General features: G+C 35.4%; 1 protein-coding gene across 1 annotated transcript; it reads left to right on the forward strand.

Annotated features, from left to right (window-relative positions):
- The first annotated feature begins 314 nt into the window (after window positions 1-314).
- flot2b (flotillin 2b) lies at window positions 315-12,185 on the forward strand. Its single transcript, XM_079884970.1, has 11 exons — window positions 315-522; window positions 2,659-2,740; window positions 3,280-3,370; window positions 4,770-4,893; window positions 4,987-5,105; window positions 7,163-7,276; window positions 7,375-7,494; window positions 7,644-7,858; window positions 10,256-10,439; window positions 10,573-10,722; window positions 12,027-12,185. Exons 1-11 carry the CDS (start codon window positions 474-476, stop codon window positions 12,063-12,065), a joined length of 1,287 nt encoding a protein of 428 aa, XP_079741096.1. The 5' UTR covers window positions 315-473; the 3' UTR covers window positions 12,066-12,185.
- Window positions 12,186-13,860: the final 1,675 nt, after the last annotated feature.

The following is a 13,860-nucleotide window of genomic DNA, read 5'->3' on the forward strand; positions in this document are numbered from 1 at the left end:
ACAGTACTTTTCTGTAAACGTCAATCATTTGCCAAGTCTTAATTGTAAAATGCAGAAAGGCATAAAGTCTATTCCTCAGGACTATAAAATCAAACAGTGAATGGAGACAAGATGGGAATACAGTGAATACAGTCAGCGTTTTAGTAATCATGACAACACGGAGCCTGTGTCCCAAAAACCCAGTGAGCTGCCTACCTAGATAGCATTTTGGACATCATAGGCCCGTTCGTACGCTCAAAAGTGCTGTCTAGGTAGGGAGCTCGCTAGGTTTAGCACACGCCCATACAGGATCACGTCCCCTCTCTCCCTTCCTTCCTTCCAGTGGTGGGCAGGGTCGCTTGTGTTGACAAACATTTATTCTCTCACTAGGGTGGGGATCTATACATTTTACGAGTCAAAAAGCTGCTAAATAAACGCTTTATTAAACATTTAGGAATACACGAAAGGATTACTGATCGGTATTAAATGCAAGTATGGGTTGCTGCCTGACTGTTGGACCAAATGAAGCGCTCGTTGTGTCAGGTATCGTAATAATATGTGTTTACAATATCTTGCAATAATTAAGACCTAATTATTTTCAAACAATTATTGCATTAATTATTTAATCAAGTGTTTATTTCACTGTTTGCTTTCGCATGTATTATGAATTGTGTGGTAAATAATGTCATCCAGTCGTGTTAGCTAGCTACGGCTACGTTAGCCCAGCTCTTCCGCATTTACACGAGACTCATTCATAACTGTTTTAGCTAAACAATTTTCGCCGTTTTTAATTTCGCATATTTCCGAAACTTAGTCTAAATCCAAACGTAAACGTAGAAATTCAGTGTTTACAAATAATTCTCCTCATTATTATGCATCCCCCGTATAATAACTCAGTTATTCATTCATACTAATTATGCCCTCAATACTCATAGAAACGGCCACTTTAGTACATAGTAGTGAAATGTTGTGGTTACATTGTGCTGATTTTGGCTTAATTTTATTTGTTTAATGTAAAGTACCCTGTTTTTTTTTACTACACTTAAAAGGTACTGTGACGATATTGTGCTACAGTAATGATATTAAATGATAATACCATGTTATTTACATGGTAACTTAGGGGAGAGCGGGGCACAAAGTAACGCTTTTTGACTTTCTCAGTTTGTGTAAATCTACTTATGGTTCAGAGTATTTATTTTTTCCCACATTAATTTCCCACATGTCTAGTACAATTATGTGGTTTTGTTTTATTAATACAGTATATACTTTTTTCTGGATATACCCCGAAAGAATGGAAGTGAAATGTGACAACATGCCCCATAGGTGGGGTACATTGTAACATGTGAGGGGTACATTGTAACATGACATATGGACAGCTTAAAATGTTATCTGATCTAATAAAAATATATACAAGACAAACTAAAATATTTTCTAAATAAAATACAATTAAAAAACTCTTTCATATAAAAATAATGGCATTTTTTAATAATTAAATATAAACTCATTTTTGAGTTTTGACTACGAACACAGGAAAACACAGCTATGCAACATAATTCAAAACAAATAAATAATTAGTAATTTCTGAACATTGACTCTCAGTCTGTATTCACCCTTTTCTCACGTTTTCTCAATAAAATTAATAAAAGTATAGAATATAATAGCATATTTCTAATAGGGGCACATTGTAATGAAGTGTTACAACATGCCCCCGCCTACACAAATGGGATTTAAACCCTGCTAGTGTCTTCTGCTAGTTAGTGAAGCATTAAATAACTATCTCAACTGTTAAATAACATATTGGAGATTAAAATAATATCAGATTTGTCTAATTTTAAATAAACACAAAAAATTGAGATGAAAAATTAACTTGAGTAAGAAATGTACTTTTGCTATGGTTTAATAAATGTCTATGGATATCTTCCAAAAAATTTTTTATTTTGGCGCAATTTTTTCTCTATATAGTGTTGATATGGCAACTAGTAAATACACTAAGTTTCGTCATCATAGCAAGTGTGGAAGTATTTAAAACAAGTGTGTTACAACTAGCCCCGTGTTACGTTGTGCCCCGCGCTCCCCTACTTCCAAGAATACTGTAGGACCACCATGGTACTGTACATGTCCAAATTCAGTTAATACCATAGTACAGGGGTTTTTAATCTTTTATATCCTGGTGCGACAGCCCCTCATCCTAAAATTTAAAATGCAGCTATTAGCCCAATTGTTATGCATAAAGACCGAATTTATATGGTTACAAATTAATAGGCTAGTATAAATATGCGTTAAATTATTATTTCGAAAATATTTAGTTTCTGTTATGTACTGTTAGATGTATTATTTATTTATTTAAAAGTGATGTTTTAATAAAATTATTTAGCCTAAATTCTATTTTACATTCATCTTATTTCAGTTATTTATTTTGTTTAAAGTTTTTTTTAAAGTTTTTCTCTAAACTTTTTCTTGAACGCGTTTGAAACCCCCTGCCATACTGCATAAATATGGTAATATTCAGTCAGGCTATCATGGTATGACTTTAAGTGTAGACATCTTTGCATCTTCTAGTTCACCACATGTTTGAATCCCCATTGAACTCTGTTCATTAGATCATATCCTTGTAATGTTTGACTATGTCTGTTGAGATTATCACTGCCATCACATGTGTGTGTTTTTATTCTCTCCTAGGTGCCTGTTGTGGGGCAGATTCAAAGACGTATGTGGTGGGAGGCTGGGCGTGGGCATGGTGGCTTATAACAGACACCCAGAGGTAACAACAGTCAAGTAAATGAGGATCACAGGATCATATTTCAATGTGTGGTGCAGTAAATGCAGTCAAAGTGTTCACCTTAACAACAATGAATCAATGTTTGGTTATAATTACAATGCTTGACCTTAGAAAACTAAAAGCCGCACCTGGTCAGGTGTGCTTGTCAAACCAGTTTGGCTGTGCAATGTGCATGCTGTACAGAGGTCTTCAGAGATCGCTTGATATATTTGAATACATCTGTCATTCAGATATTGATATCATTCTATTTCCGTTCACATCTTAAATTTCCATGATCAGCTGAATTGGTTGATTTATGAGCTAATCTGATGCTTTTGTATTGAGCGCAGCGTTTGCTTCATGCTTTCATCTTGACCATCTCTCTGACTGCGTACAGTTCTTCCTGTCAGCCACTGCTATTGCACTTTTGTCCCATTTTTTGAATTCTGCAATGCTGACAAGCTTTGGAATAGCAGGTTTTTCTTGCCCTAGTCACTCTTCTTAAAGGTTGCGTTTAACTTCTTGTTATTTCCCCCCCCCAGAATTACACTAGAGATTATGACACTACAGCCTAAGTGTGAAGACGTGGAGACAGCGGAGGGAGTCGCCATTACAGTTACAGGAGTTGCTCAAGTAAACACTCTCTCATGGACCACTCACAGCTCATTTACTGTTGTTTTATTAAACGTATGATTAGATTTCTATCATTAGACGTGAAAACAAATGTTGGGGTGATCCGTCCTATCCCTGGAGGATCTACCTTGCAGGATTGGAACCCTGGAGCTAAGCTCTGGAGGAAGATCTCTGGATCTTAAAGGAGAACTCCGGTCAATTTTAACATTGAGCTCATTTTTTTGTACATTTGGAGTGCTGTCAATACAGAGAACAACGACAAAAATCGGCCGAGTTCACGCGCGTGATCATAGGTATTAAACCTATGCGTGTGAACTCTGCAATCGACTACTTTGGACTTCAACCGAAAAACAGGATGTAAACAAAGGTATTTGCGCTGGCTTAAATAACATCATTTTTATACATATCTTTCACATCTACTGCAGTCAGACTCACTCGTGTTCACTCAGAAGGAATCACTCACATTTTCTGTGCACTTGTAATGACACATCAAGGATGTTAAGAGGCTAAAAGCAGGTTTAGTACTTGCCCCATTGAAGTCAACAGGGTGCAAATTTTAAAAATAGAATAACTCGGTGTAGGCAACACCGATTTTTGTCGTTGTTCTCTGTATTGACAGCACTCCAAATGCACAAAAAAATGAGCTCAATGTTAAAATTGACCGGAGTTCTCCTTTAAGGAACAGGATTAGACATATATACTGTATATATATAGAATAAAGTATCATAATGGTATATTACACTTTTGCAGCTTAGTACCAGACATTATTTGAATTGATATAATTAATTGATCTTTTTGTACTTGAAAGTTACAGTATACACTACCATTCAAAAGTTTGGGGTCAGTAAGATTTTTGTTTAAGAAATGAATACTTTTATTCAGCAAGGATTTATTAAAAGAAAAGTGACAGTAAAGACATTTATAATTTTACAAAAGAAGTCAAATTAAAATAAATTCTGTTCTTTTGAATTTTTATTTTCATTAAAAAAAAACCCTTTTCAACATTGATAAGAAGTTTTTCTTGTGCACCAAATCAGCATATTAGAATGATTTCTGAAGGATCATGTGACTGAAGACTGGAGTAATGATGCTGGAAATTCAGCTTTGTCATCACAGGAGTGAATTATATTGTCAAATTTATTCAAATTGAAAACTGTTATTTTAAATTGTAATAATATTTCACGATATGCCGGTTTGTATTGTTTTGACCAAATAAATGCAGCCTTTGTGAGCTGAAGAGACTTCTTTAAAAAACACTTCAAATGTTACTGACCCCCTAAACGTTTGAAAGGTATGTAGTTATTTTTAACACTTAATGCATTAACTTTTATTTCAAAAGATTTTTCAGAGTGCAAAAGAAAGCTAAATGAATTTTACTGTTGTCTTGTGTTTTTGTCAGATCAAGGTTATGACTGACAAAGACTTGCTGGCTGTCGCCTGTGAGCAGTTTCTGGGAAAGTCTGTCGTGGAAATCAAGGCTGTGGTCCTGCAAACCCTGGAGGGACATTTGCGCTCAATCTTAGGTTAATATATTACCAACAATTCTAATAACCTCATTAAAAAACATTCAAATGGGATTCTATGAAGCTAATGTCTTGTTGCTGTTACAACGATAGGCACTTTAACTGTGGAGCAGATCTACCAGGACAGAGATCAGTTTGCTCAGCTGGTAAGGGAGGTGGCAGCTCCTGACGTGGGCCGGATGGGCATTGAGATCCTCAGCTTTACCATAAAAGTAAGCTATGGGTGTTTCTTAATGCAAAGTCATACTCACAGACAAGTGGCCCGCCTCTATTATAGACCTCAAGGACCAGACTCATTTTTTTATATATTAATCCTAAAATAAGTGTTATTTTAGTATAATTTATATAATGTTATAGTATTTCTTATATATTAATTATAGGGCTGTCAAAAGATTAATCGCGATTAATCGCATCCAAAATAAAAGTTTGTTTTTAATATTATATGTGTGTGTACTGTGTATAATTATTTTGTATATATAAATACACACACATGCATGTATATATTTAAGAAATATTTGCATACATATACTGTATATATATTTATATAGTTTATAGTGTATATATAAATATAATTTTTTTTATATATAAATAACACATTTTTCTTAAATATATACATGCATGTGTGTGTATTTATATATACAAATTTAATTATACACAGTACACACACATATAATATTAAAAACAAACTTTTATTTTGGATGCGATTAATCGCGATTAATCTTTTGACAGCCCTAATTAATTAGTATAAAATAAATACCCCAATTATAGTATTTATATTGTTAAATATAGTAACAATTTTCATTTTATTTTTATTTCGAGGGGCCGTTTACATGACACAGGTTTCAAATAAAAACATAAAACTTTTAATGTGTTTTGGTTGGTGACGGTGACGTCATGCGCATATGCATTACGTGTTCAGTCTATAGGCGTGTAGTGTTTCTTTACAAAGTGACATCGCCAACTACTGAATAAAATAGCATTTTTTTAGTCGTTTTCGAGGATCCGTGTGAATGGGGACCGTTTTGACAACGTTGTCGTTTCTACGTGAAAAACGCAAAGGAAAAACGTTTCCGTTTTCAGTGCATGGTTGTTGTGTAAATTTAACTTTAGTTTTAGTAATTTTGTTATGTGTTTTGGGAATTTTTATTAGTTTTTTTTTTTTTTTGCTTCAGTTTATTTTTATTTCAGTTTTAGTTTAGTAAACGTTTTCATTAAAGGGATAGTTCGGCCAAAAATGATATTTAACCCATGATTTACCCTCAAGCCGTTCAAGATGCATATGTCAATCTTTTTTCAGACGAACACATTTTCAGTTATTTTAGAAAATGTCTTAGATCTTTCAGTGGTTATAATGTGAAGCTATGGGGTCCACTCCTTCAAGTCCCAAAATGTGCATGCATCCTTCACAAAAGTAATCCATCCAGCTCCAGGGGGATAAACGAAGGCCTTTTGAGGGTAATCCGTGTGGTTTTGTCGTAAAAATATACATATTTAAAACTTTATAAACGAAAATAACTGGCTTCCGGTAGCGGTCGACGTGGAGTTTTGTTTTGCTCTGCTCTCTGGCTGCGCTGTCACGTTCGTTCTACGTCACGACGCTTCCTACGCTACATCCTACTTCATACGCCAGCATCCATCTCCGTGAACGCGCGTCGACCGCTACCGGAAGCCAGTTATTTTCGTTTATAAAGTTTTAAATATGTATATTTACGACAAAACCGCACGGATTACCCTCAGAAGGCCTTCGTTTATCCCCCTGGAGCCGGATGGATTACTTTTGTGAAGGATGCATGCACATTTTGGGACTTGAAGGAGTGGACCCCATAGCTTCACATTATAACCACTGAAAGATCTAAGACATTTTCTAAAATAACTGAAAATGTGTTCGTCTGAAAAAAGATTGACATATGGATCTCGAACGGCTTGAGGGTGAGTAAATCATGGGTTAAATATCATTTTTGGCCGAACTATCCCTTTAAGGCAACATTGCTAATTTTCATTTAAGTTTTTTTTTTAAGTTTTAATTTTCTTCAGATTTAATATTTTATGTTATTTCAGCTTTATTTCAGTTAATGCAAACTATAACTACGTTTAATAGTTTTAGCTAACAACAATAACAACACACTCTCACACACACATATTATAATATTTTTATTAATTATTTAATATACTTTTAAGTCATAGTCAATTATTATAATCTAAATAATAATAAAGAAACATTAAAGCAAGTAATAAAAAATCTAATTTTACCACTTGTCTTTTTTAACAGGATGTCTATGATAAGATGGAGTACTTGAGCTCTCTTGGAAAAACGCAGACAGCGGCGGTACAAAGGGACGCCGACATCGGAGTGGCCGAGGCAGAGAGGGATGCTGGGATTAGAGTAAGAGACTTCTGGCTTCGCTTTCTTTATTACTAATGCATTATCCATTAGATGTGTGGCATTCATTAGCTTCTGTTTCCTCCCACGTCCCTGATCAGGAAGCTGAGTGCAAGAAAGAAATGATGGATGTGAAGTTCTTGGCGGACACTAAAATGGCCGACTCCAAGCGAGAGCTGGAGCTGCAGAAAGCTGCTTTCAATCAAGAAGTGAACACTAAGGTTGGATTGAATTTCATTTCAGTCCAGGGCCATCATCTTAAATCTCAGTCATCTTGGTAGCTGCCCGGATGTGGGCTTATACATTCATATTTCTCAGTCTCAGATAAGAGTGATAGTAATTGTGTGATATGTGTCTCTCCTCCACGCAGAAAGCCGAGTCTCAGCTGGCCTATGAACTGCAGGCAGCTAAAGAGCAGCAGAAGATCAGATTGGAGGAGATTGAAATCGAGGTGGTGCAGAGGAAAAAGCAGATCACCATCGAGGAGAAAGAGATTGAGAGGACAGAGAAGGAGCTAACCGCTACGGTCAAGCGTCCAGCTGAAGCTGAGGCTTACAAGATGCAGCAGCTGGCTGAAGGGCAGAAGTGAGTGTGATCTAAATGCTTCAATATTTTAATATATTATAATAATGTTAATAATATATGAATACATATAAATAAATGTTTCATTAGATGCTATTAATGTTAAAACGAATAATCACATCTAACATAAAAGTATGTGTTTATGAAATATATATGTGTATATATATATATATATATATATACAGTGAGGAAAATAAGTATTTGAACACCCTGCTATTTTGCAAGTTCTCCCACTTGGAAATCATGGAGGGGTCTGAAATTGTCATCGTAGGTGCATGTCCACTGTGAGAGACATAATCTAAAAAAAAAAATCCAGAAATCACAATATATGATTTTCTAACTATTTATTTGTATGATACAGCTGCAAATAAGTATTTGAACACCTGTCTATCAGCTAGAATTCTGACCCTCAAAGACCTGTTAGTCTGCCTTTAAAATGTCCACCTCCACTCCATTTATTATCCTAAATTAGATGCACCTGTTTGAGGTTGTTAGCTGTATAAAGACACCTATCCACCCCATACAATCAGTAAGAATCCAACTACTAACATGGCCAAGACCAAAGAGCTGTCCAAAGACACTAGAGACAAAATTGTACACCTCCACAAGGCTGGAAAGGGCTACGGAGAAATTGCCAAGCAGCTTGGTGAAAAAAGGTCCACTGTTGGAGCAATCATTAGAAAATGGAAGAAGCTAAACATGACTGTCAATCTCCCTCGGACTCTGGCTCCATGCAAGATCTCACCTCGTGGGGTCTCAATGATCCTAAGAAAGGTGAGAAATCAGCCCAGAACTACACGGGAGGAGCTAGTCAATGACCTGAAAAGAGCTGGGATAACCGTTTCCAAGGTTACTGTTGGTAATACACTAAGACATCATGGTTTGAAATCATGCATGGCACGGAAGGTTCCCCTGCTTAAACCAGCACATGTCAAGGCCCATCTTAAGTTTGCCAATGACCATTTGGATGATCCAGAGGAGTCATGGGAGAAAGTCATGTGGTCAGATGAGACCAAAATAGAACTTTTTGGTCATAATTCCACTAAACGTGTTTGGAGGAAGAAGAATGATGAGTACCATCCCAAGAACACCATGCCTACTGTGAAGCATGGGGGTGGTAGCATCATGATTTGGGGGTGTTTTTCTGCACATGGGACAGGGCGACTGCACTGTATTAAGGAGAGGATGACCGGGGCCATGTATTGCGAGATTTTGGGGAACAACCTCCTTCCCTCAGTTAGAGCATTGAAGATGGGTCGAGGCTGGGTCTTCCAACATGACAATGACCCGAAGCACACAGCCAGGATAACCAAGGAGTGGCTCTGTAAGAAGCATATCAAGGTTCTGGCGTGTCCTAGCCAGTCTCCAGACCTAAACCCAATAGAGAATCTTTGGAGGGAGCTCAAACTCCGTGTTTCTCAGCGACAGCCCAGAAACCTGACTGATCTAGAGAAGATCTGTGTGGAGGAGTGGGCCAAAATCCCTCCTGCAGTGTGTGCAAACCTGGTGAAAAACTACAGGAAACGTTTGACCTCTGTAATTGCAAACAAAGGCTACTGTACCAAATATTAACATTGATTTTCTCAGGTGTTCAAATACTTATTTGCAGCTGTATCATACAAATAAATAGTTAAAAAATCATACATTGTGATTTCTGGATTTTTCTTTTTAGATTATGTCTCTCACAGTGGACATGCACCTACGATGACAATTTCAGACCCCTCCATGATTTCTAAGTGGGAGAACTTGCAAAATAGCAGGGTGTTCAAATACTTATTTTCCTCACTGTATATATATATATATATATATATAATATAAATAATAAATATAATAATATATATACACACATATATTACATAAACACACACTTTTATGTTGGATGCAATTAAATGATTTGACAGCACTATTAATAATATAATAGTAAAAGTAATAAAAACAATAATAGACAGAAAAATAGAATAATAAACCACATCTTTACAGTAAAGAGATTAACAAACTACTGAAAAACACTGAGGAGTAGCGGAAAGTACAAAAAACTTGGGACATAATATGATCATGAAAATTTGGGTGGGGATGTACTTAAAAAAGTATTTTAAAAGATATAATTTATTTTTTTGTCATTTGATTTTGGGGTGAAATTTGACCTAGTTGTTGTGTAACCGTGATTAAGTGCCTTGCTAGTTGGATCTTCCTCTTTGATTTTGAACCTGCAATCTTTTGGTGTTAGGCTAGGCTGCACCATCTGTGCATCTCTTACTTTTAGATGTAAAATGTTTCACAGATGTGGCACAGATGTTGCTTCAAAACCAAACAGGATATATGATTAATCATGTATCCATTATATCTTTGATGAACTGATTTGTGACAAACACTGACATGAATTGTGCTATATTTGAACAGGTTGAAGAAAGTTCTGACTGCTCAAGCCGAGGCAGAGAAGATTCGGAAGATTGGAGAGGCGGAGGCCCTTTCTATCTCTTTTGTGGGGAAGGCCGAGGCTGAGAGTATGAGGCTGAAGGCAGAAGCCTACCAGCAGTACGGAGACGCCGCCAAGACCGCGCTCGTCCTAGAAGCGCTGCCCAGGGTGAGTGAACTTATTTGGACTACCTTCATAGAGAATCCCCAGTGCGGTTGTACAAGATCACCATGGGTATTGAAGGCCTTGATTTCATATTTAGATTTTCAAACTTTGATTTTCTAATTTCCATCCCCCACAGATCGCAGGAAAGGTATCTGCTCCTCTGGGCAAGACCAATGAGATTGTTATTCTGAGTGGGGACGGCAGCCGTGTGACCGGGGAGGTGAACCGTCTCCTCGCGGAGCTGCCCGTGTCTGTAAATGCACTCACGGGTGTGGACCTGTCCAAGGTGAGAGTGGGGGTTAAATCAAATCATGTAATCAGCTATTGATTAAAACACAATCTTTAAAAAGTAAATCAGGCCTTTTTACATTTAATATATACTTATTTATATATATATATATATATTAGGGCTGTCAAACGATTAATCGCGATTAATCGCATCCAAAATAAAAGTTTGTGTTTATATAATATATGTGTGTGTATGGAGTATAATTATTTTCTATATATAAATACACACACATGCATATATATTTAAGAAAAATGTGTTATTTATATGTAAAATATTTATATATAATATAAATTATATATAATATAAATATATATATACACAGTATATACATGCAAATATTTCTTAAATATATACATGTATGTGTGTGTATTTATATATAGAAAATAATTATACACCGTACACACACATATATTATGTAAACACAAACTTTTATTTTGGATGCGATTAATCGTTTGACAGCCCTAAATATACAGTATATATATATAAAATGTATATACTTTATATATATACTTTATATATATACTCAAATATATAGCATATATATAGATAGTTATATATCCAATATATATGTAATAATCAAATCAAATCATGTAATCAGCTATTGATTAAAACACAATCTTAAAAATGTTTTGGCCATTTTTGGCAGTTCATTCAAAATGTACATTAAAGTACACAGTAAAAAATAATAAATCGATTAATCAATAATCTCCTATGTCCTAAATTGGAAAATAAACCACAAAAGTTGCATTCATATAAATAATAAAGAAGATAGATAGATAGATAGATAGATAGATAGATAGATAGATAGATAGATAGATAGATAGATAGATAGATAGATAGATAGATAGATGCTACAAGTGAATTTTGGCATCACAACATTATAATGTACAGTATAAAAAAACTATTCATTTTGAGATTTGATAAAGATTAGAATTAACAGTTCTTAAATTATTAAATATCTAATTGAATGTAAATATTTAACATGAATCACTTTGTTGCATTCCTCATTAGGTCGCTGGGGATAAAACCGTCTACTAAATTAATAAATATAAATTAATGAACACCCATTATCAGCTGAAATATTTCCTAAAATAAATCAATACTGATAGAAATTGCTGAAATAAAAATATGAATAAACCGAATTTAAAAAAAAATTCTAATGTGATCGATAACCAATATGGTAGAGTACCAATTCATTTTTTATTCCTACAAATCATAAAAAAAAATGCAGTTCCATTCTTACAGCCGCCATATAGAGCATATTTTTATATGTCTTATTAAATCATTCTCTACTTCTACAGATCCCTCTGTTGCAGAAGATGACAGGTGCTCAAGCATGAAGTAAATCAGTTCAGTCTCCTCCATGATATGTTGTATGCACTCACAGAAACTGCCTTTAGAAGACTTGGGAAATCTTTTTTTTTTTTTTTTTTTTTTTAAATAAAAAAACAAAACAAAAACAAACAAGTAGATATTTGATACCTCTGGTGCCTTAATGTTTCATAGGACCAGAATATCTGCATGCACTGCTGCTCCCACATTCCACAATTCACTCGATTCTTAAATCACTTGCCTTTGTGCTGCATCCGCTGGATTCAACGTAATGTCCGACACCTTTAGAGCAATCAATATTGTTTTTCGTTTTGTTTTGTTACATTATTTTTTTTACTTTGTAGTGACATTATACAGAATTTGAACCTATCACACATTTTTCTTTAGAATTTTATACACTTCATTTTCATCTTTACACCAAGGGGTGTAACGATACACAAAACTGACGGTTCGGTACGCCCCACGGTTTTGACATCTCGGTTCGGTTCGGTTCAGTGGGGTGGGGTGGGGGGTTTAGAAAGCTAAAATTGCTGCTTCTTTTTTTTACAGTGGTTTAATGAACAAGTTCTGTATTTGTCTTTAAAATAATTCAATTACAGTTAAACTTTTCGCAAGGATAAAAAAAAAAAAAAAAGATCTGCTAAATAATGCTGTAAACTATATAGGGAGCCCACTCATTACTTAACAACAGAGCCTAGACTTTTAGCCTAATTTCAGATACTATTTATTTTTAGATATAATACTCACTCAACACATTGTATGAAAACATGTAAACTGCACATAAGGCAGTTTTCTCATTAACTTATGTTTTCTACTCTAATTTGTTATTGAAATATAAATATTTACACAGTTGCTGTCATTTTCATGACAGATATTTAAAACATAGGCTACATTAAATAATCAAGATATCAATCATTAACATGTTAAGTAAAATATATTATATAGGCTAAAATAGTGCATTTATTTAGTGCAAGAGTTCATTTAGGAACCAACAAGCTGTGGGCACTGAATGACTTGCCTGAGGTAAATATAAGGCTATTGGCGTCTTTCCGCTGCTGAAACACTGATTGATTGATTACACAAGTTATGATGCCTTTCAGTAAGTATACTGTTTCTTTTAACATACCTTCAGGTGTCCATTCATGTTTATTCTGTAACTGAGGAAGAGAATCGCGTTTACTCGCGCTCCGCGCTGCCGCTTTAAATGAGGAGCTAGTACAGTGATCCGTCACGCCACATCAAAGAGCGCCAAAACGGCATTTATTGTTTGAATTTCGTGAACAAATAGACAGAATTTGAAAGATTACACCTTGCTTATTATCGAAAGTAACAAAATACGGAGCTTGCTATTATGGGGTGTTAATGGTGGTTAACGCTGTATTCGTTGTGTACACATAAGACATGAGGTCCATTGAGCCGGGGCTGGGCCGGGACAGCAGAGGCGGGGCGTCCTCGGTACGCCATGAGAGTATCGCGATACGTATCGTGGGTGGTGTATCGCGGTTTTTCGGTTCGGTTTGAATATCGTTACACCCCTTACACAGACACTTTAACACTTAACGGTGAGTCAGCTTTAGATTACAATTATCCATCCAAAGTACCACTACTTTTTCCATTCATTTTAGGTCATATTTCTACCTGAAAAGAGGCGTTGTTACTTTACAAATCCTGCCATGATTTATAACATTCAGGAAGATTGCCATTGATGTGGAGTAGCAAGTAGCATTTAGTGTACTGAGCTCTTGGGCAATAGCATTGCCTTACGGGTAAATATCTGTCATCATAGATAGAAACAAGCCAAGT

Source organism: Squalius cephalus (genome assembly GCF_949319135.1).
Source record: "Squalius cephalus genome assembly, chromosome: 11".
NCBI classification, from domain to species: Eukaryota; Metazoa; Chordata; class Actinopteri; order Cypriniformes; family Leuciscidae; genus Squalius; species Squalius cephalus.

Excerpts from the sequence above, each read along its gene's own strand:
- flot2b (XM_079884970.1), top strand. The coding sequence starts at position 474 with ATGGGTTGCTGCCTGACTGTTGGACCAAATGAAGCGCTCGTTGTGTCA. Across the intron at positions 7,277-7,374 it reads AGAGGGATGCTGGGATTAGA|GAAGCTGAGTGCAAGAAAGA; the intron begins GTAAGAGACTTC and ends GTCCCTGATCAG. Across the intron at positions 10,440-10,572 it reads TCCTAGAAGCGCTGCCCAGG|ATCGCAGGAAAGGTATCTGC; the intron begins GTGAGTGAACTT and ends CATCCCCCACAG.